The sequence below is a fragment of the Ranitomeya imitator genome, chromosome 5 (assembly GCF_032444005.1).
Source record: "Ranitomeya imitator isolate aRanImi1 chromosome 5, aRanImi1.pri, whole genome shotgun sequence".
NCBI lineage: Eukaryota > Metazoa > Chordata > Amphibia > Anura > Dendrobatidae > Ranitomeya > Ranitomeya imitator.
The window spans coordinates 569,871,999-569,895,933 of NC_091286.1; the positions used below are offsets into that span (position 1 = coordinate 569,871,999).

General features: G+C 47.2%; 1 protein-coding gene across 3 annotated transcripts in view; it reads left to right on the forward strand.

Moving 5' to 3' along the window:
• Positions 1 to 23,935, forward strand: part of PLEKHB2 (pleckstrin homology domain containing B2) — a 71,004-nt gene that overhangs the window by 43,525 nt on the left and 3,544 nt on the right. For all 3 annotated transcript variants that reach the window (XM_069727794.1, XM_069727793.1, XM_069727792.1), the window contains exons 3-7: positions 7,183 to 7,335; positions 10,219 to 10,321; positions 12,078 to 12,117; positions 15,143 to 15,223; positions 20,398 to 20,503. In XM_069727794.1, the coding sequence (XP_069583895.1) occupies positions 7,183 to 7,335; positions 10,219 to 10,321; positions 12,078 to 12,117; positions 15,143 to 15,223; positions 20,398 to 20,503 (483 nt within the window). The remainder of the gene's footprint in view (positions 1 to 7,182; positions 7,336 to 10,218; positions 10,322 to 12,077; positions 12,118 to 15,142; positions 15,224 to 20,397; positions 20,504 to 23,935) is intronic.

A 23,935-nucleotide genomic window follows, 5' to 3' on the forward strand; every position in this document is an offset into this window, starting at 1 on the left:
TCCCAGCATGCTGCTATTCGAATTGGCATGAGAAGAAAATTGCAGATCTGCACTGCCCCGTAGTATAACTGGGCCGAGCGATATCCGATAAAACATCGCTTAGATCTTGGCCGTGAACAAGCCCTTAGTTAAACACTCACAAAGAGTCCTGGTAACTCCGTTATAAAAATACAATAATGCTGCATTGATGTATACAATGGCAGCTATTATGGACAAGAGTCCAACCTCTTTTTCATCTGTCCACTTTAACAAATATGTTTATATTCCTGTGTTGGCATGTCATTACTGCTGGTTGGGATGCGGACTCGCCGACTGTCTAATTTCTGCTGCCAAGCCAGCCCCCTTCTATGCCTATTCATCAGCCCTCCTTACCTACTGCAGTAGTGACGTGCCAACGCAGGAAGCTCTATGAAGAGCCAATCATAGGGCCCCAATGAAGAGTTGCCAGGATTGGGTACAAATGGTGAAATCTGGACTTCAGTGGAGCCATTCCAAACACCAGAACATTAGGGCACCTGTACCAAATGTTTGTTTTCGGCAAGAACATAATCAAACCTGGCTCTTTACTTTACAGGACCACTGGAATCACTTAGAACCATTTCATGACTTTGGATTCTAAGTATTTATACACGTAACCTGCAAATTTTGCAAATCAGAAATAAATCTGCTTCATGAATTTTCACTGAAACATTTTTCAGGGTGTTGAAAATTCATTTTAATAAAACTCTAAATTCAAATTTCCCTTGCCCCATTTGTGTGTAACATCGTAGTTATAGTAATTGTTTCATGCTCCATCTGCAGGTTTTTCATCTTTTTATCATCTAAATGGATAGAAAGTAAGAAATTGTCAATATTAGTGTTCTACCTGAAGCCAGAGCAAGTACTTCTGAGCAGATCAAATGCCCAGGTAAGCGTGGGTGGTAACAGAATGGTCCAGAAAGGCCGTACTGGGGGCCCACGGCACGTAAAGTGAGGCCGCCATGACGGGGTTACGTGGGACCTGGGGAGCTGGAGCAGTTAGAAGGGATACGGTGGTAAGGGGTTAACTGGGAACTTGAGGGGTGGCTTAAGGGGCATTTTTTGAAAATAAGGGGTGGAACTAGGGGACTGTGGGGAGGGGGCACATAAAAAGGGGCACGCTCCTCACGCAGGCATCCATATTAGGTGCCTGCGTGACAAGTGAGGAATCTCTGTCACACTTACCAGAATGGACGTGGAAGCGATCCTCCAGCGTCTCCGGACGGCAGCCAGCTCCCAGGGGACAGATTGGCTGAATGCATCCGTTAACAGCCTTCTCCAGGGGACATCGGGAGCACCATCGCAGGCACCGCAGGACGGGCGCCGGCCGCGGAGGACTAGGCCTCCGGCGCGCCTAAGCCCGGACATCATCCCCAGGGCCCGGCGCCGAAATAGGAGCCCCTCTGCGGACCCTCCGGTAAGCAGCGCTGTTCCCTCCACCTCACAGCGCGGCGCCGGGAGGAATCCTCCAGTGCGGCGGGGCCTACAACGGGGGGTGGATCCTTCCTCCCCTCCTTCAGTGTCCGGGCGACGTGGGGCGGCAGGAGCAGGAGCCGGTACGGCGGCCGTCAGCATGCCCGCTGGCGCCGCTCAGCGTGGGAGGCAGCGACAGCCGAGGAGACGGGGGTCAGGTGCGGTGGCCCCTCAGCGCCGAGGATTATGCGGGCGGCAGTCGGCTGGCCCTGGCATCAGCGTGCGGCCTTCTGCAGTGCACAGCTCTGGAGTCTTCAACGCAGCAGCGCCCTCTGCTGGTGGTGGCCTGGATATTGCAAGTTCTGCGCCCTCTGCTGGTGTTGGCCGGGATTTTCCTGCAGCTGCGCCCTCTGCTGGTGATGGCCGGGATTTTCCTGGATCTGCGCCCTCTGCTGGTGATGGCCGGAACTTTCCTGGATCTGCGTCCTCTGCTGGTGGTGGCGGAAATTTTCCGGATTCCGGCAGGCGACATTCCGTCGCTTCGGTACGCAGTGCCGGGGACGTATCCGTGGCAAGGAGCCGCACATCTTCCATCGGGCGGCAGGATGCTGGCTCGGCCTTTTCCCTTTCCGCAGCACCAGGGCAGTCGACGGCATCACCGACTCGCCAGGACACGGATACGGCCGCCAGGAGTTCGGCGGGCAACATCGCGGATCAAGCCGGTCGGGATGCAGGACACCTTCGGCTGGGAGCTGGATCTTCGGCTGCTGGGCTCACAGCACCCAGGCAGCTAGGTGAGAACATTTTCCCTATCTTTAATTTGCCAGGCATAGTTTCCCCTGAAGCTAGGAATAGTGACATTACTTCGGGAGTTGCTAGCGGGGGTATGGGTTTAATCCTTAGAGGTTTAGGGGAGCTAGCGGGCTTGTGGGGGTCTGGTCTTAGCAGGGGGTCTTTGCCGTCAGCTGCTTGGTTGGGAAATACGGGGTCGTTTGAGGGGTCTAGACAGTTGTCTGAAGTTACGGGTACATCCAGCAGTGCGGGTCCTGCGGCAGACACGGGGAGCTCATCAAGGGAGAAGGACGGAACAGCACCAGGGCCTGGGTCAGGAATTGATGCACCAGGTGAGGGAGCTTTGCAGGATAAGGAAAAGGAGGATGTACCGCAACTAGACGATGCGGCTAGGGGGGAGGTCTATGTCTGCTTCGAGGGCCCGTTAGGGGCACATTTAAAACAAGAGGTTAGGGAAAAAATCTGGAAAGGGGAGTACATAGAAATATTTTCTCTTTTACCCCTAGAGAGATTTAATTTGGATAGACCTAGAAGGGAGGACTCTAAAAAAGAAGATGAGGAGAAACGGAGATATAGGCTGATTCCCAGATCATTTTCAAATTGGCTGCAAGCTTTCGCTATTATGGCTAGCGTAATCGGGGAGAAGGCCCCGGAAAATTGCTCGGCATTATTTTGTTACTTAGATGCCATAGGGGAGGCTTACAGGACCTATGGGGGACAGGGTTGGTTACGCTATGACGAACAGTTTCGTCAGCGTAAGGCTTTTAGGCCAAGTATCAGGTGGGATCACAAGGACATAGCGTTGTGGATGAGAGTTATGGTCCCGTCCCGTTTAGGTCAGACTAGCCAGCCTTTTCACGGGGGCGCCGGGAGTTCAGGGCAGTCAGGACACTCGGCGGCTTTGCAGAAGGGACTGTGTTTCGCCTTCAATGATGGCATATGCAGATTCGGGAGCAAGTGTAAATATAGGCACGAGTGTTCAACCTGCGGGGGGGTGCATAGCGCTTCAAAATGTTTCAGGGGTAACAGGCAAAAAGTTGGAGATTCAGCTGACAAAAGGGGTGACTCCGGTGCAGTGGGTCGTGATGGAGGCCTTTCTAAGTAGATACCCTGATAGGTCAGCTGCAGTTTTATTGCGCGACGGTTTTAAGGAGGGTTTCAAAATCCCTTATGTTGAGCAGGATGTTAGTTTAAAAAGAAAAAATTTGAAATCGGCGTTACAATTCCCGGAGGTCGTGTCGGAGAAGTTGAATAAGGAAGTTGCTCTGGGAAGAATGGCAGGCCCGTTTGTCGCCCCTCCGATTGCAAATCTGAGGGTGTCACCTCTAGGCGTGGTCCCTAAGAAAGAACCTAATAAATTTAGGTTAATCCATCACCTGTCATTTCCGAAGGGATCTTCGGTTAATGATGGTATTGATCCCGAGTTGAGTTCGGTGTTGTACTTATCATTCGATTCAGCGATGGAGTGGGTTAGAGCATGTGGAAAGGGGGCTAAGCTGGCTAAGACCGACATCGAAGCGGCCTTTCGTTTGTTGCCAGTTCATCCTGACAGTTTGCATTTATTGGGTTGTTTTTGGGATGGCGGCTTCTTTGTTGATCGTTGTCTTCCCATGGGTTGCTCGATTTCATGTGCTTACTTTGAGGCCTTCAGCACGTTCCTAGAATGGGTGGTGAAAGATGTATCTGGGATACGCTCATGTTCGCACTATCTGGATGACTTTCTGTTTATAGGGCCAGCGGAATCAGCAGATTGTTCGATTTTGTTGCATACAATGGAGAGTGTGACAAAAAACTTCGGGGTGCCTTTGGCGGAGGATAAAACAGTTGGTCCGGTGACAGTGTTGAGCTTCCTAGGCATTGAAATCGACACGGTAGCAATGGAATGTAGGCTACCTGCAGACAAGGTTACCGCGTTGCGCCAAGATGTGGTTAATACGATTGGTTTGAAGAAGATAAATTTGCGCAGTTTGCAATCGTTGTTAGGGAAACTGAACTTTGCATGTAGGATCATGCCGATGGGTCGAGCGTTCTGCCGCCGCCTATCCTTGGCAACAGTAGGGGTAAAGTCCCCTTTGCATTTCATCAGGATAAAGACAGAGTTTCGGGACGATTTGAAGATGTGGGCGGATTTTTTGGACGAGTACAATGGCAGATCTCTGTGGATTCAGCCGGTGGCAGATGCTACCTCCTTGGGCATTTTGGTGCATGTCGTTGAAATGAGTGGCTTTGGTCTTTTCTTTCATGGTAGCTGGTCAGCAGCGGCTTGGCCGGAAGAATGGAAGGAGGAGGGGTTAACAAACAACCGGCTACTGTTGCATTTGTTCCCCAGGGTAGTTGCGTTGGCCCTGTGGGGTGACAAATTGAGGAATTTGAAGATTTCTTTTCATTGTGAGCATGTTGGAACGGTGACGGCGGTAAACTCGTTGTCAGCGGCTACGCCTGCAGTAGTGAAGGTCTTGCAGCACTTGGTTTTCCTGGGTCTTAAGTTTAACTTATGGATTGTATCTGAAGTTAGCTTGTCAGCGCCTGATCCAATAGTTGTTGCTCTTTCTCAATTTCAGTGGCAGCTTTTCCGGGATTTGGCACCACAGGCGGAGAGCGCGGGCCGGGATTGTCCAGTGGAGTTGTGGAACCTGCCGCGAGGGCCGTAACAGAGTTATTTACCAAATCGCTCGCGGATTCATCTTGGTCTCATTATAATCAGGCTTGGAGCTTGTGGGAATCCTGGATGTCAAGTATGGACCAGGATATGGAGGAGGAGTATGGTTTGTTGTTGTTCTTAGGTCATCATTGGGAGGCAGGTTGGTCTGTGACACGTTTGAATAAGTTTCTGGCGGGGCTAGCCTTCAACCTTAAATGGAGGGGGGGTAAGGATATAACGAAATCCTTCTTGGTTCGGCAAGTTGTTTGGGGTTGGAAGAAAGGCTGGAAGGCTTCGGACGGTCGCCGACCCGTATCTTATGAGGTGCTCTCAGCCATTGAGCGGAAGTTGCAAGAGGTGTGTTTTTCCGAATGGGAAGTGGTTCTGTTCTGTGCAGCCTTTTCTTTGGCCTTCTTTGGGGCATTTCGGTTAGGTGAGTTGGTTAGCCCGTCCGTTAGTAAAAAAGGTATTTTGTTAAGAGAAAACGTGGATGTCGAAGGGAATAAGGTGGTAGTGTTTATTAAGGCTTCCAAAACGGACGTGTATTGGAAAGGGTGCAAAGTGGTGTTGTTCAATGTTGAAGGATCCCCGGTGTGCCCGGTGGCATCCGTGAAGAAGTACATGGCAAAGGGCGGGGTGTTAGACGAGCCATTCTTGATGCACGAAAATGGGTCTTTCTTGTCCCGTTTTCAGTTTATTTCTGTTTTTAGGAAATGTTTGGCGGCAGCGGGCTTACCTGCAACACAATATAGTGGTCACTCCTTCAGGATCGGGGCAGCGACTGAGGCCGCTAGGTGGGGCCTTGGTGAGGATGTGGTTCGGAGAATTGGGAGGTGGGAATCTTCAAGATTCCAGTCGTATGTTCGCCCAAACCTATTGTGAGTTAGAAGCTGTGTTAAGTTAATTGTTTGTTGCCTTTCTTTCTGTGTTGCAGGGCCTGATCCGATGCTCGTCTGGATCATGGGGCATTCGTATGTTGTATGGGCTGCGTTGCGTGCTGCGGTTCGTCCGGACGGTCGTCAGTTGGGTCTTTCTCGAGAGACAGTGACTTTACGATGGATCGGTAAAAGGGGGATGGTGTGGAAGGAATGGTTACCTGAATTTCATCGTTTTGTTAGACTGGATAGAGTGCCGGAGATCGTGGTGATACATTTAGGGGGGAATGATTTGGCTAAACGGTCTTGTAGGGAGCTGATTAAGGATATCAAATTCGATATCCTGAGGTTCTGGGTCATGTTTCCAAAAGTGTTGTTGGTGTGGTCCGACATCATTCCCCGTAAAAGATGGAGAGGTGCTAGATCACACGAGGGGGTGAACAGGGCCCGGATTAAAATAAACAGGGCCATATCTCGGTTTATGGTGAGGAATGGCGCGTTGGCCGTGAGACATGTGGACTTGGAATCGGGTCAAGGAGCTTACTGGAGAGCTGATGGCGTGCACCTGAATGCGGTGGGTAATGATATGTGGTGTTTGGCTATCCGTAGTGGCATTGAATTAAGCTTGAAGGTGTGGAGGGACATGAATGGCTAAGGTGTCAGGCCATTCGTGTTCGTGGCGGGGGTGGAGGTCCTCGAAGTCGGTGGAAATGGTAAATCGTGGTTCAATGGGGTGGGGATCTTGAGAGGTCCTGGACACCCCATGAGAGAATTTAACAAGGCGCGGTACGGTTATTCCGCGTGAGGTGGATTTATGGACCCCTGGCATGGGGGTGGGTTCGGTGGACCAGGATTGGTTGTTATCTATCCCTGAGCTGGTGCTTTACGGCTGGGGGTAAGACTCATCCTGGGCTGAACATTGTGGAGTTTTTGGGATACTGAGTTTTTTATAACTTTGGGGCTTCGAGGACCGCCCCTCCTATTCTGGGTTGTCATAAAAGTTCTGTTATCTTTTATTTAATAAAATGGCTGCTGTGGCCAATTAAATCCAACATATGTCTCCGTCTGCTGTTTTGAGTACGTTAGAAGTTTATTCTTTAGATTGTTAAGAGATCTGTTTAAGGGGGTTGGGGTAATTTTTTCCAGGTCACGGAACTCACGTATACCCTATGTCATGTTCCATCCATGTGGCTAATCCGTCCAACCATAGATGCCTTACGTAAGATAGGGTCGACACAACATTTTCAGAAAATCTGGGGAGCTGCACCACATATCTACTGCGCGCCAATTCTGCTTTCTAATGCCATGTTACATTATTGGAGCCTGGTTGGTCGGCTGCGTGCTATAAGGTCCGGGGTACGAATGGCGCTGACATAGTACAAGAACTATTTTCTGGATGTTTTCTTCCATTATTTACTGACAACATTGTCATTTTCTCCCCAGGTAGCATTTTGAAAAGGTGGAAGAAGAATTGGTTCGACCTGTGGTCAAATGGATACTTGATTTATTATAGCGATCAGGAGAGAGAAGATATGGAAGATAAAATCCTCATGCAGTTAGACTGTATCACTATCCGGGTGGGCAATGATTGCAAAGGTATTAAGGATTATTATTGTCGTTTTCTTTTCTGTACTCCTTCACGTTAGTGTATCTGTATAGACATATTACACACAGCACTGTAATATAAAATTATTTTTTTTTTTAACGAATAGGGGTAAGTATTGTACAGATATTATGTTGGTTAATTCATGTGAAAAAATATATAATTTTTCCCTGCCCCAGCACCATTCACTGCGTTATTTCTTTAACCTCTTTCCATGTTCCGAAACAACTATTTCCTAAATTATGCATTAGCTGAACCATATTCATGTAATGTGTGGCTCCTGGACCTCTAAAAAATCTTATTATTTTTTTGGATACTTTTCCTCTTAGACCGGGGTCACACTTGCGAGTGCAATGCGAGAAACTCGCACGAGTCTGTTGCCTCAATACCTGGCACTGCCGCCGGCACTCGGGACCGGAGCGTGCGGCTGCATGTATTTCTGTGCAGCTGAATGCTCCAGTCCGGGTGCCGGTGGCAGTGCCAGGTATTGAGGCAACAGACTCGTGCGAGTTTCTCGCATTGCACTCGCAAGTGTAACTGTTTATCGCTCTCCTCAGGGGCAGGACTATCTCTGACTCTTTCAAGACTATAATTTGTCCCCTGTTGTGACTTGCTCCAACAATGTCTAACTTTATCCAGGAAAACACTGGTACAATAATTAGATAGGACATTGCTTGTAGTATTATCATTTTTTTTTTAATCCAAAACTTGTACTCATCCAAAGAGTCCTATATATGTGTTCCTCAATCCTTTTTTTTTTTAAACCAAATATCCCTTAGTGACAATCAGGATTCCCTGTAAGCTGAACAATGTGGAACTGAAACCATTGCAGGGAGCCTGTCAGCAGGATTGTGCACAGTAAACCACAGACAGTGTCAGGTCGGCGCCATTATACTGATTACAATGATACCTGGTGATGAAATCCACCTTGTGTTTGTTGTTATTTAATCTTTATTTTCAGTTTTGAGTTAATGATATGCTCCGGGGCTCCTGTGGTGCTCTGATTAGGTATTCATCTGTATGACTTCTGACGGGTCACTGATCCCTCACTGACCTGCCCCCTGGTTTATTCTGATTTCATGTCAGATATTGAGAAAAACATGCATCTTTTTATATAGCGTATGGAAACTTCTAGTTCCAAGTGTGTGTATGTATATATACACTGCTCAGAAAAATAAAGGGAACACTAAAATACCACATCCTAGATATCGCTGAATGAAATATTTCAGTTGCAAATCTTTATTCATTACATAGTGGAATATGTTCAGAACAATAAAACATAAAAATGATCAAGATAAATCACAACTAATATCCCACGGAGGTCTGGAGTTGAAATGATGCTCAAAATCAAAGTGGAAAATTACAGGCTGATCCAACTTCAGTGGAAATACCTCAAGACAAGGAAATGATGCTCAGTAGTGTGTGTGGCCCCCACGTGCCTGTATGATCTCCCTACAACGCCTGAGCATGCTCCTAATGAGGCGGCGAATGGTCTCCTGAGGGATCTCCTATCAGACCTGGACTACAGCATACGCCAACTCCTGGACAGTCTGTGGTGCAACGTGACGTTGGTGGACGGTGCGAGACATGATGTCCCAGATGTGTTAAATCGGATTCAGGTCTGGGGAATGGGCGGGCCAGTTCATAGCTTCAATGCCTTCATCTTGCATGAACTGCTGACACACTCCAGCCACATGAGGTCTGGCATTGTCTTGCATTAGGTGGAACTCTGGGCCAACCGCACCAGCATATGGTCTCACAAGGGTCTGAGGATCTCATCTCGGTACCTAATGGCAGTCAGGCTACCTCTGGCGAGCACATCGAGGGCTGTGCAGCCTTCCAAAGAAATGCCACCCCTCACCATTACTGAAATGCCACCCCACACCATTACTGACCTACTGCCAAACCGGTCATGCTGAAGGCTGTTGCAGGCAGCAGATCGCTCTCCACGGTGTCTCCAGACTCTGTGACGTGCTCAGTGTGAGCCTGCTTTCATCTGTGAAGAGCACAGGGCACCAGTGGCGAATTTGCCAATCCTAGTGTTGTGGTAAATGCCAAGCGTCCTGCACGGTGTTGGGCTGTGAGCAGCACAACCCCCATCTGTGGACATCGGGCACTCAGACTATCCTCATGGAGTCAGGGTGGGGGAGGGTATAGATAAGAGTTGATATAGGAGCATAGCAAGGCATGCAAACCCGGCATCTCCACCTTCAGAAGTGACCCGGAGGGCAGGGATAGACTAGGGACCTGGTTAGCGCCCACAGTCACAAGGCACTGCGTGACAATAGTGTTTGATTTGATTCAAATTTCGCTGACATAAATGCACCCTGAGCCTGCAGGACAGCTTGAATTCTTTGGAACTTGATTGTGGCTGCTTATCAACCATCCGGACTTTCTCTGCCATCCACATCCAGGGAGATTAGCTACAGTGCCATGGTTTGTAAACTTCTTGATTATGTTGTGCATCGTGGAGAAACTAACATCAAGATCTCTGAGGATGGACTTGTAACCTTGAATTATTTTTTTTCCAACAACTTCATTTCTCAGGTCCTCAGACAGGTCTCTTCTGTTCTCCATGCTTAGTATGGCACACACAGTGTGAAGATTCAGTCAATTTCTCCCCTTTTTATTTGACTTCTGGTATTATTTTCATATTGCCCACACCTGTCACTTGCAACAGGTGAGTTTGAATGAGCATCATATGCTTGAAATAAAGTTGTTTACCCACAATTTTTGGGAAAGGTGCCAACTATTTTGTCAGAACCATTTTGGGGATTTTGTATGAACAATTTGCCATTTTTTCCCCCCTCTGTTTGTTTTTTTGTGCTCTTTCCAAATTCCTGTTTCTAACACTTACCCTTTGTTATATACTCCAGATGTGCATTTACCGGAGGGGAAATCAAAAGACTGCTGCCTGCAGATTATTTGCCATGAAGGAAAAGTCATAAACCTTATCGCAGAAAGTGTGGATGACTGCTTGTAGGTATCTCCTTATTCATATAATTTGTGCCATGCAGAAAAGACCACCTGAATTCTAATGTGCTGCTCAATCATTTGCGCTCATGGATGCAATATTTTGTATGGTGGTCACACCTTTAAAGTATGAAAAATTCTAGCTCATCCATTAGGGACTTTGTTAACAGATTTTTGCTACCTCATCTGAGAGCAGCATCATGTAGAAAATGCGACCCTGATACCAGGGATGTTTCACTTGGTTTACTTGGTGCAGCAGTTATGACACAATGTGACATGAGTTTTAGATGTAGCAAAAAGCAGAGCTCAGAAAGCTGACTCTACATACGCACCTTACTATGTACATTGTGTATCAACCGTAAACTATGAAGCAGTGCTGGGAGCGGAGATTGACCAGGTCTCACCACTCCTGGCAGTGATAAACTCCTGCTGATAACCACTCATTGTATAGAAACAGCACACAGCCTAATAAGTGACACATCCCTAAAATTAGTGTCTCAGCCCCAACATCATGCTGCCCTCGGATTACATAGCAAAAACCTGCTGACAGTTTCCCCTTAAGGGTTGACCACTTACCACTAATGGACCTTGCAGTGAATCTGTAGTAAAATCTGAACTTGAAATTGCGGATTTTGCAAGGAATGTTCATACAATTGACCCTCGTTACTGTCAAAGTGATGAAATCTGTAAGTATCCATCTCAGAATTAAAGGGAACCTGTCACCCCGTTTTTTCAGATTGAGATAGAAATACTGTTAAATAGGGCCTGTGCTGTGCGTTACTATAGTGTATGTAGTGTACCCTGATTCCCCACCTATGCTGCAAAATACATTACCAAAGTCACCGTTTTTGCCTGTCAATCAGGCTGGTCAGGTCGGGTGGGCGTGGTGACATCGCTCTTTTCTTCCTCAGCTTTACGTTGGTGGCGTAGTGGTGTGCGCATGTTGAAGTGACTAATCCACTGTGGGCATGTGAACAAGCAGCGCGCGATCTGCGCTATCACCCCCTGTCATCGGTGGGGGCGGCCATCTTCCTGGGGCCGCGCGTGCGCAGATTGAGTGCTCTGCTGCACGGGGCTTCAGGAAAATGGCCACGGGATGCCGCGCGTGCGCACAAGAGATCGCGGCGGCCATTTTCCCAAAGCCGAGATGCAAACTCGGCTTTGGGAAAATGGCCGCCGCGATCTCTTGTGTGCACGCGCGGCATCCCGCGGCCATTTTCCTGAAGCCCCGTGCAGCAGAGCACTCAATCTGCGCACGCGCGGCCCCAGGAAGATGGCCGCCCCCACCGATGACAGGGGGTGATAGCGCAGATCGCGCGCTGCTTGTTCACGTGCCCACAGTGGATTAGTCACTTCAACATGCGCACACCACTACGCCACCAACGTAAAGCTGAGGAAGAAAAGAGCGATGTCACCACGCCCACCCGACCTGACCAGCCTAATTGACAGGCGAAAACGGCGACTTTGGTAATGTATTTTGCAGCATAGGTGGGGAATCAGGGTACACTACATATACTATTGTAACGCACAGCGCAGGCCCTATTTAACAGTATTTATATCTCAATCTGAAAAAACGGGGGTGACAGGTTCCCTTTAAATATCTGCAGGATACTCGTCTTTTCTCAAGCAAAGTGCCCTCAGTATGTAGATGAGATTTGTGATCCTCTGTAGATTTTACCTGCGCAAATCCTCTACATCAAGAGGCTAAAACATCTACATCAAGATTTAACAGAAGAAATGGTACATTTTGTGTTTTTTCCAGAGCCTGGGAAACCGCTCTCCGGGATGCCAAGACTAAATCGGTATGTGTTGTAGCATCAAATCACACCAGTATAACAATATATATATTTTTTAATGAATGGAAGGGTTAGACATTGTCACAAACAGTGGAAGGCAGTTCCTGTGTGATTCCTTCCTGATCTGGAATCCGTGAAAATAATGTATTTTTTCAGTTTCTGTATTAAACTAGAATTAATACTTTGCTCACACAAGTGTGTAACTTGGACCAGGGATATCCAATCTTTTATCAGATAGCACCCGGACCAATGTTAGACTATGGGGCAGTGCTGATCTGCGATATTTCTTTTTTTCCTCTTGATGAGTCGTATTCGACATCTGTCTTCTCCACACCTGTGATACAATGCTCTCATAGGAGAGAATCCGATCACAGTATACTGACACTTGGCACCAGCTCTAATCAGAGTTTGAGTCGAGTGTCATTACTATAATCGATCTGATTCTCTCGGAATATAGAATCATCGCTTGTGTGAGTGAGCCCTTAGAATCATACTTCTTGTTCTGTACAATAGACTTTTCACATTTCTCACAATACAGACATGATTACAATGAAGGGTTATCTCCTCTTTCTACAACAGATAATACACTGCTCAAAAAAATAAAGGGAACACTAAAATACCACATCCTCGGTATCACTGAATGAAATATTCCATTTGTAAATCTTTATTCATTACATAATGGAATGTGTTGAAAACAATAAAACCTAAAAAATGATCAACTTAAATCACAACTAATATCCCACGGAGCTCTGGAGTTGGAATGATGCTCAAAATCAAAGTGGAAAATCAAAGTACAGGCTGACTCAACTTCAGTGGAAATACCTCAAGACAAGGAAATGTTGCTCAGTAGTGTGTGTGGCCTCCACGTGCCTGTATGATCTCCCTACAACGCCTGAGCATGCTCCTGATGAGGCGGCGAATGGTCTCCTGAGGGATCTCCTCCCAGACCTGGACTAAAGCATCCGCCAACTCCTGGACAGTCTGTGGTGCAACGTGACGTTGGTGGATGATGCGAGACTTGATGTCCCAGATGTGTTTAAATCGGATTCAAGTCTGGGGAATGGACGGAACAGTACATAGCTTCAATGCCTTCATCTTGCAGGAACTGCTGACACACTCCAGCCACATGAGGTCTGGCATTGTCTTGCATTAGGTGGAACTCAGGGCCAACTGAACCAGCATATGGTCTCACAAGGGGTCTGAGAATCTCAACTCGGTACCTAATGGCAGTCAGTCTACTTCCGGCAAGCACATGGAGTGCTGTGCGTCCCTCCAAAGAAATGCCACCCCACACTATTACTGACCCACTGCCAAACCACTCATGCTGAAGGATGTTGCAGGCAGCAGATCGCTCTCCACGGCATCTCCAGACTCTGTCGAGTCTGTCACATGTGCTCAGTGTGAGCCTGCTTTCATCTGTGAAGAGCACAGGGCGCCAGTGGCGAATTTGTCAATCCTGGTGTTCTGTGGCAAATGCCAAGTGTCCTGCACGGTGTTGGGCTGTGAGCACAACCCCCATCTGTGGACGTCGGGCACTCAGACCATCCTCATGGAGTCGGTTTCTAACAGTTTGTGCAGACACATGCACATTTGTGGCCTGCTGGAGGTCATTTTGCAGGGCTCTGGCAGTGCTCCTCCTGTTCCTCATTGCACAAAGGCTGAGGCAGGGCCGCTTCCTGCTGCTGGGTTGTTGGCCTCCTACGGCCCCCTCCATGTCTCCTGGTGTACTGGCCTGTCTCCTGGCAGTGCCTCCAGCCTCTGGACACTACACTGACAGACACAGCAAACCTTCTTGCCACAGCTCACATTGATGTGCCATCCTGGATGAGCTGCACTACCTGAGCCACTTGTGTGGGTTGTAGAATATGTCTCATGCTACCACGAGTGTGAAAGCACAACCAACATTCAAAAGTGACCAAAACATCAGCCAGAAAGCATTGGTACTGAGATGTGGTCTGTGGTCCCCACCTGCAGAACCACTCCTTTATTGAGTGTGTCTTGATAATTGCCAATAATTTCCATCTGTTGTCTATTCCATTTGCACAACAGCATGTGAAATTGATTGTCAAACAGTGTTGCTTCCTAAGTGGACAGTTTGATTTCACAGAAGTTTGATTTACTTGGAGTTATATTATGTTGTTTAAGTGTTCCCTTTATTTTTTTGAGCAGTGTACAGCTCACCTCCTCACTGTCCCTGCAGAATGACAGTTCCCCAGATTAAAAAAGCACTTCTCCCATTAAAATTTGTATCCTCTTAACCTATTGCAATCCTCATGTTATATGGCACTGTGTACTTACAATTGCTCATTTTGCCTTTCTACCCAGCTAATCCTTCTGTTTTCCATTAGGTCTATGACATCATGTGATTAAAAACTGACTAGCTGAATCCTTCTAAGCTCTATGCAGAAACAGGAAGTCTCTTCTCTCTGCATGAGTCATCATTAGAACTACAATTCTGTATCACTGAAAGACCAATGGTCATGAGTTGAAGAGGGTAATGACTCATGCAGGGGAAAATAAACATCCTGCTTCTACATAGCGCTTTGACTGATTCAGCTAGTCAGTTTTTAATCACATGATGTCATAGACCTAATGGAAAACAGAAGGATTAGCTGAGTAGAAAGGCAAAATGAGCAATTGTAAGCACACAGTGCTATATAATGTACACAGGAGGCTGCCAACCAGTGTTGTGGGGGGAGTTATATACAGCCCAGCATTCTGACTATTTCTGCATCTTCAACAGATATAAAACAGGGATTCTATCAAAACTGCTTTAAGCAGTGCAGAAAATATTACGCTCCTGGAATCGGGCTCTCTGTCTCTACATCATGCTGCTCTCGTTTTACATGTAGAAAAAAACTGCTGAGCGATTCCCTTTAATAATATGAGTCTAATATGTGGAGTCTTTCTCTAGGAAGAATTGTAATAGGGAACCAAGTTATAGGGCTGATGACACAGATCCTAGAACTTCTGTAGTAATAAAACCATCACCTCCTACATACTAATCGTATGATGTTTTCTTCTCTCATAGCACATTCTGCCCCAGCCTCTGCTCTACGACGACGCCGTGCTCGGTCCTGTCCCACCGTACAGTCAGTTTGATGCACCTCCAGTAAGTCGACAACACTTCAAACATTATACAGAGAGAAAAGTGTCCTCTTCTGAGCGGGTTGTCCTCTATAACCTGACATAAGGCCTCAGAAGGGCAGGAGTGGTACATAGTGATGCTGCCATCAAATCAACAGCTTCTGATTGTCTCAGCCGATGACTAGGGTTGAGCGAAACGGGTCGAAATTTTTCAAAAGTCGCCGACTTTTGGCAAGGTCGGGTTTCATGAAACCCGACCCGACCCCAGTGTGGGGTCGGCCATGAAGTCGGCGATCTTTTGAATCTAGAATCGGAATTCCGATACCGATTCCCGATATGTTTAAGATATCGGGAATTGGTATCGGAATTCAGATTTAAGTGTAAAATAAAGAATTAAAATAAAAAATATCGCAATACTTACCCTCTGACGCGCCCTGGTACTAACCGGGAACCTTCCTTCCTTAGAATCAGCCTTCCAGGACCCTGCGGTGACGTCGCGGCTTGTGATTGGCCGCCCATGTGACCGCTCGCGCGGCCAATCACAAGCCGCGACGTCACCCTCGGACGCGCCCTGCTTCTTTCCGTCAGCCTTCCTTCCTAAGAATCAGCCCTTCCAGGACCTTCGGTGACGTCGCGGGTGACGTCGCGGCTTGTGATTGGCCGCGCGGCCAATCACAAGCCGCGACGTCACCGCGACGTCACCGCAAGGTCCTGGAAGGCTGATTCTAAGGAAGGAAGGTTCCCGGTTAGTACCAGGGCGCGTCAGAGGGTAAGTATTGCGATATTTTTTATTTTAATTCTTTATTTTACACTAAAATATGGATCGCAGGGCCTGAAGGAGAGTTTCTGCTCCTTCAGACCCTGGGAACCATGGAAACCCAATGCACTGCATTGGGTTTCGAGTTTCGTCCGACCCCGACCCCGACTTTTTTATAGGATCGGCCGATTTCACTCGACCCGACTTTTTCAAAAGTCGGGTTTCGTGAAACCCGACCCGATCCTATAAAAGTAAAGGTCGCTCAACTCTACCGATGACTGACGGAAACATGTCACCTGGTTATTGTCCCCAACCTACAGCTGCTGAAAAACTAATGTCTCTGAGATTGGAAACGCAAGGACATCAGTAATATTATGGAACACAACTGGTGTGCGTGGAAGGAGTTGTGTGTTAGGGAGGTTCATCTCACCCATAGTCCAAGGCCACCAGGTCTTTATCCGTACTGTGTGACTATAGTACATACAATATGTGGTCCTTATAAAGCCCTGTAGATCCTGCGTTCGGCATCTCACCGCCCGGCAAAGGGTAATATTGATAGTAAATTTGCTCTAGTTATGTTGAAAAGTGTCTGATCTGCAGGCAGGATGTTAGAGCAGGAGGAGATGATCGCTCGTTTACATTTTGTGGGAAAAGTTTCAGTTAAACTTGCATTTAATTCTTTGAAATCCTTGGTGTTTATGTATAGGAGTTCAGTGGGCGGTCCTATCCAGTGATTGACAGTCTTCCCTGTATTAGAGGAAGATTGGCGTGCACACAGTAGTATGGGTGAGGTGCAGGTGGAAGGAGGTGATGAGCCCGTGGGACATCTAGTTAGGAAAATTCACTGCATGCGCTTGAGATGAATGCAATTACTTTTTATTTCCGAATTCAAGTGCATGTAGACGTGAGCTCGGGATAAGCATGAAGTACAAATTACAGATGCAACATAGAGTATTAACTGGTCTTGTTCACAGTCCTGTTTTATGTGCTGAGCTTGTCCATAAAGGTGCTGGTGGGGTAAAGTATAAGGCTGTGTGCACACATTCCGGATTTTTTGCGTTTTTTTTGCATTTTTTCGCTATGAAAATGCGATAAAACCACGAAAAAATGCTCACATTAAGCATCATATTAAAAGAATGCAATCTGCATTTTGTATGCACATGCTGCGTTTTTTTCCTGAGCGGTAACGCATTCTGGAAAAAAATGCAGCATGTTCATTAATTTGCGGAATCGCGGGGATTCCGCTCACATAAAAATGCATTGATCCGCTTACTTCCCGTATGGGGCTATGCCCACCATGCGGGAAGTAAGCGGATCATGTGCGGATGGTACCCAGGGTGGAGGAGAGGAGACTCTCCTCCAGGCCCTGGGAACCATATCACTGTTAAAAAAAAAAAAAAAGAATTACCGTAAAATAAAAAATAGTGATATACTTACCTTCTTGTAAGAGAGTGAACTGTAGTCCCACTGAGAGGGCACTAGGACCCTGTGGTTTTTGCCTGCTGCAGCAGAGGACAGACCCTGCAAAACTCCTGGAGACAATGTGTGCTGGGGGGTGGGGTCTGGTGTCTTGTGTGTAAAGTGAAACAAGGAAGTGAGAGCTGAGAGAAAAAGGCGGGAAGAAAAGGCAGAAGCTGCTGTGATATCTTAAAAAGAGACTGTGTGTGGATTTACTGCGAGTGTGTTTGGAGGAAAAGAAGCTTTTGAGAGACTTTTGTGGCTAATGTCTCCTGGAGAAGAGCTAACCCTTGATCTAAGAAAAGATTGAGACTTTACTAAAACCCAGTACGTATTTCGAAGTCTGTGGATTCCCTGTGCATTGAGTGAAGAAACAAGTCTCGGCAGACTGCTGATACAGAGACGGACGGGCTGTCGTGGAAGCATTCCTAGGAGCTACAGAAGCAGAGACAACATCGTGAGACCACTAAGTAAGTCCCCGGCGTTTGGGCTCGGCATCGGCCGACAAGACAAGAGGAGCTTGCTGTAACTTATTGGCGCTGAAGATATGGACTGGCTGCAGCCTGTGCGGATTCCTGCCTGAGAGGAAATCCATCTCAGGATACGGTACCATAGTTATAGATACCCGGGTATCTCTGCTCTGAGTGTTTAATTGTTACTTTAGAGGTGTATCTTATATTAGAGTTGTGTAAGTTATACTCAGTGTGCCGTTCCAGGGGCTCCCTTGATAACACTACATTCAATTTACACTTGTTTCCTGTTTTTAGTTGCTCTGTTAGGTAAATTTCTTACTAATCTGTTATAGAAACAGTTCTCAGGAGACCTTGGAGTGGCACAGTGATTTCAGCTGCTGCTGAGCTAGTGTATCTTTGGGGTGCATCTGCCTTAATATTCTCCATATTACCTTTATTATTTTGCTTTTGAGTAAATACCTGTGATGCCCAGGAGACCGGGGTACCCAGCACCGGACCAATGGGGTCTGTCTCTTGAGGGGGATGTCACGGGTGGCTTGACCCGGTGCTGTGGCCTCAGGCAATGCACAGTGTAAGGGGTATCGTGAGGGGACAGGCACTTACTTGATCAGCAGCAGGTTCTCCCAGCGGCGATGACCCCGATCCTGGATAGATGGCTATTGTCCAAATGAAAGACTGAGGCACTGAAACGTTTAACCAGTTTACTTTAACATAAAAGGATTTACAACCAGTCCTGTCACCGGAGTCTGTACGGGAACTCTGAGTTACTTTGACCCTGCCGGGGTCTTCGCCTCTTATTGTGCGCAATTTCTGTGTGGCCCTGCTGCTGTATGTGAACTGGCTGCCGGCCCAATCTGTCCCCTCCGGGTCCTGGTTCGACGGGCGACCCGAGTCCTTTTATCGGCTTACCCCCTCCGGGAGTACCGTCGAACTCTGTGTCTGTTGCTGCGTCCGGCCCTAGTGAAGCTGATATCACCTCACGTTTTTCCGGTTGCTGTATTATATATAATGAATACAGCCACGGATCCGGTATCTGTCTTTGCGCCTGTTCTGGGTAGTGATTAATGCTACCCGGTTCTCACAATGTCCCTTTTCTCTATCCCTCTTCTCCTCAGGCCGGTGATTTGGGCCTGGAAACCGTCATAGGGCTGTTAGAAATTCAGCTGTATGACCTCTCACTTTCAGCTCCTTAGCCCAACTGCCATTTCTTCTCTCAGACCAGAATGGATTAAGGGGAGTCTCTGGAGCTCCCCCTTCTGGCCGGAGGTGGTAGTGCAGTCTTGCTATTTTAGTATTTGTGTCTAGTGTCAGTAACTATTTTTGTGGCAAATACCCCTAGGGGTGCCACATACCGTTGGAGATTTCTGCCTTGGTCTTGGTTTGTGACTCACTGGATCTTATTCGGACCTCTGGTCATTACATTTTGATGGCCCCCGGAGTCCTCCCGCCTCTCAGCGGTGCACGCGGCGGCTTCCGTTACCAGGGATGCTTTGTGCGAACGACCTGGGATGACGTTGCAGTCACGTGACCGTGACGTCATCCCAGGTCCTTCGCACACAGCATCCCAGCCGCCGCGTGCACCGCTAGGAGATCGGTAGACGTCGGAAGGTGAGATTAAAAAAATTTAAAATGGTTAACATTAGATCTTTTTACTGTTGATGCGGCATAAGCAACATCAATAGTAAAAAGTTGGTCACACTTGTCAAAAACAATATGTTTGACAAGTGTGACCAACCTTTCAATCAGTTTTCCAAGCGATGCTACAGATCGCTTTGAAAACGCTAGCATTCTGCAAGCTAATTATGCTTGTAAAATGCTAGTGTTTAGCAGGAATACGCATGCCAATTCCGCATGCGAAATACCCGCGGCAGGAGTTGCGGAATTGCCGTGGAAATTTCCGCAGCAATTCTGCAACGTGTGCATTTAGCTTAGTGGTATCTCCTTGGTTATATGGTCCTGGGGTATGGGCCGTCTTCCCTGTATGATTGACCACTTTCTCTGCACGCACAATCACTAGTAGGACCGCCCACTGGACTCGTATATAAAAACACCACGGGTTTCAATGAATAAAATACAAGTCCTACTGAATCTTTTCCAAAAAAAATCTATATATAATTCTGCTCTGCTTCTCCTTATCTACACTTTCATTAGGCCTCCAGTTGCCATGACAACACATCAACACTCTGGGATCATGCTGCACAGGGGCTTAGGGTCTACAGGGTGACAGAGGGGGCTCACACCATTCATCTAGTCACTGACATGTGATCTGAGCAGGCTCTATAAATACAAGTTATACTGAATCTTACATGTCAGTCAGCTCCTCCTGATCATGCTCATCATTGCCCGAAAGTGTATGGAGGCCTTAACATTAATGTATGAAATAGCAATGACCTAATATTGCATATAAGTTGTATAAATCTCTTATCTACAATCTATTAATAATGTAGTTTATAAAAATATCTGCCTTCTCCTTGACAATCAGTGAGCCTGATATTGTTTTGTCATTACCAGCCATATGGATATGACCAGTATCCTGGGGGCTATCCAGTCCAGGGATCCCAAGTCCTCTATACCAGTGATGGGCAGGCATACGCCTCTTACCCATATCCCCCACAAGGTGAGTAAAAAGCTGAAAAGTAGTGCAAATTAACTTGGCTCTAAGAGGAAAATAGCTGGTCCCTTTTGTGCCTCCCCTTCATGGTAGCTGCCCAATAAGTCAAGGTCTGATTCTTTTCAGAGTCTTACCCTCTGGTTATAAAGAAGCACTCCAATCAAAGTTTTTATCCTCTTAATATATTGCAATCATCATATTATACAGCCCTGTGTACTTACAATTGCTCATTTTACCTTTCTACACAGATAATTCTTCTCTTTTTTCTGCTCTATGTAGAAACAGAAAGTGTCTTGTCCCTGCATGAATCTTCCCCCTCTTCAACTCCTGACCCAGCTGCTCTCTACCTGCCAGGGACTTATGACTTGTGCAGAGAAAATTGACCTCCTGTTTCTACATAGAGTTTAGAAGGATACAGCTAGTCAGTTTTTAATCACATGATGTCATAGACCTAATGGAAAAGAGAAGAATTAGCTAGGTAGAAAGGCAAAATGAGCAATTGTAAGTACACAGTGCTATATAATATGATGATTGCAATTTATTCAGAGGATAAAAACTTTGATGAGAGGAGGGCTTCTTTAAGATTTAGGCCGGGGGTCAGATTTGCGAGTTCAATGTGAGAAACTCGCTCGAGTCTCTCACATCAATTCCTGGCACTGCCGCCAGGACCAGAGTGTGCGGCTGCATAGAAATACATGCAGCCACAAACACCGATCCCGAGTGCCGGTGGCAGTGCTGGTAATTGATGCGAGTTTCTAGCATTGAACTCGCAAGTGTGACCCCGTCCTTAAAGGGAACCTATCAGCAGGATTTTGCTAAGTAACCTACAAACACTGTCAGGTTGCCGCTGTTACACTGATTAAAACAATGCCTGGGATGATGAAATTCCTCTTGTGTTCTCAGTGTTGGAGGTTTGCAACTAATGAGATGCCCGTGCTCCAGGGCCAGACTGCAAGCAGTCTTATCTTCCTGCACTAAAGGTACTGTCACACTAGACGATATCGCTAGCGATCCGTGACGTTGCAGCGTCCTCGCTAGCGATATCGTCCAGTGTGACAGGCAGCAGCGATCAGGCCCCTGCTGGGAGATCGCTGGTCGGGGAAGAAAGTCCAGAACTTTATTTTGTCGCTGGACTCCCCGTAGACATCGCTGAATCGGCGTGTGTGACACCGATTCAGCGATGTCTTCACTGGTAACCAGGGTAAACATCGGGTAACTAAGCGCAGGGCCGCGCTTAGTAACCCGATGTTTACCCTGGTTACCAGCGTAAAAAAACAAACAGTACATACTTACATTCAGCTGTCTGTCCCTTGCCGTCTGGTTCCTGCACTGACTGCTGGCCGTAAAGTGAAAGCAGAGCACAGCCACAGCGGTGAGTCACCGCTGTGTGACTCACCGCTGTGCTGTGCTTTCACTTTCACTTTACGGCCAGCAGTCAGCAGGAACCAGACGGCAAGGGACAGACAGCTGAATGTAAGTATGTACTGTTTGTTTTTTTACGCTGGTAACCAGGGTAAACATCGGGTTACTAAGCGCGGCCCTGCGCTTAGTTACCCGATGTTTACCCTGGTTACCGGGGACCTCGGGATCGTTGGTCGCTGGAGAGCTGTCTGTGTGACAGCTCTCCAGCGACCAAACAGCGACGCTGCAGCGATCCGGATCGTTGTCGGTATCGCTGCAGCGTCGCTAAGTGTGACGGTACCTTAAGCCAGAGAAACCAAGTAGAGACCTACCCAGAAAAATGTTATGCAAATACTCAACGTGAGCACGTATATTAAGGGAATATTCAAATGTGGTGTTTTTGCAGCTCTTTTTCTACAACAAAAAAGTGTTAACGGGAAAAACGCTGCATAAGATACATGCATTTTTTTTGTGTGTGTGTTTTTACTTGCATTTTTTCCCATTCATTACTTTGCAAACAGGCAAGGAAAAAGCTGAGTATTTTAACGTGCATTTCTGATGTGTTTTTAATAGCATTTTTTTCGCATTCATTTGAATGGGTGAAAAACGCTGAATGAATTGGCATGCTGTAGATTTGAAAAAAAAACCACTTTGATGGTTAAAATCAGCAAAGAAAAATTAAGCAGTGTATGAAATTTTGGAAATCTCATTCACTTAGCCTTGGAAAACGCCCTGAGAAAAACAAGCTCTAAGGCAATGTTCTCAAGTTGTGTTTTTTATGCTGCATTTTACAGTGCCAGCAAAAGCTATGAGATTTCAGAAATCTTACGCACACACTTTTTTTGTTTTTTGACTGATTTGGAAATCTGCTGCGTTTTTGCAAACTGCAGCATGTCACTTCTTTCAGCGTTTTTGTAGAGTATTTTTCACCCATAGAAAGCAATGAGTAAGTGCGAAAAACACAGGTAGTTCCATCATGATCTTTTTGAGGGGCACTAAACTTTATCAGCATGCATATGAGACAACAAAAACGTAGCAAAACCTGATTTTTGTAAGCAGCTTCTTTTATACTGCCAAGAAAAAAAAGCTGCAAAAACATGTGAACACAGCCTTAAGGTACCGTCACACTAGACGATATCGCTAGCGATCCGTGACGTTGCAGCGTCCTGGCTAGCGATATCGTCCAGTGTGACAGGCAGCAGCGATCAGGCCCCTGCTGGGAGATCGCTGGTCGGGGAAGAAAGTCCAGAACTTTATTTGGTCGCTGGACTCCCCGCAGACATCGCTGAATCGGCGTGTGTGACACCGATTCAGTGATGTCTTCACTGGTAACCAGGGTAAACATCGGGTAACTAAGCGCAGGGCCGCGCTTAGTAACCCGATGTTTACCCTGGTTACCATCCTAAAAGTAAAAAAAACAAACACTACATACTTACCTACAGCCGTCTGTCCTCGGCGCTGTGCTCTGCACTCCTCCTGTACTGGCTGTGAGCGTCGGTCAGCCGGAAAGCAGAGCGGTGACGTCACCGCTCTGCTTTCCGGCCGCTGTGCTCACACAGACAGTACAGGAGGAGTGCAGAGCACAGCGCTGGAGGACAGACGGCTGTAGGTAAGTATGTAGTGTTTGTTTTTTTTACTTTTAGGATGGTAACCAGGGTAAACATCGGGTTACTAAGCGCGGCCCTGCGCTTAGTTACCCGATGTTTACCCTGGTTACCGGCATCGTTGGTCGCTGGAGAGCGGTCTGTGTGACAGCTCTCCAGCGACCAAACAGCGATGCTGCAGCGATCCGGATCGTTAGCGACGCTGCAGCGATACCGACAAGTGTGACGGTACCTTTAGTCTTCAGCACACCCTGGACCAGAAGATAAGTAAAGAATGCCGATCCTTTCCTTCCATTCTCTTCTGACATCCAATGTCATTAACCCTGAACAAATAGCATCCAATGCTCCCACGGGCGCCGCTATCATGAGGCAAGTTGAGCCCTTTGCTTCAGGCGGCAGTCCTCACTGAAAGACAGGGGGCGGCAGAGCCGCG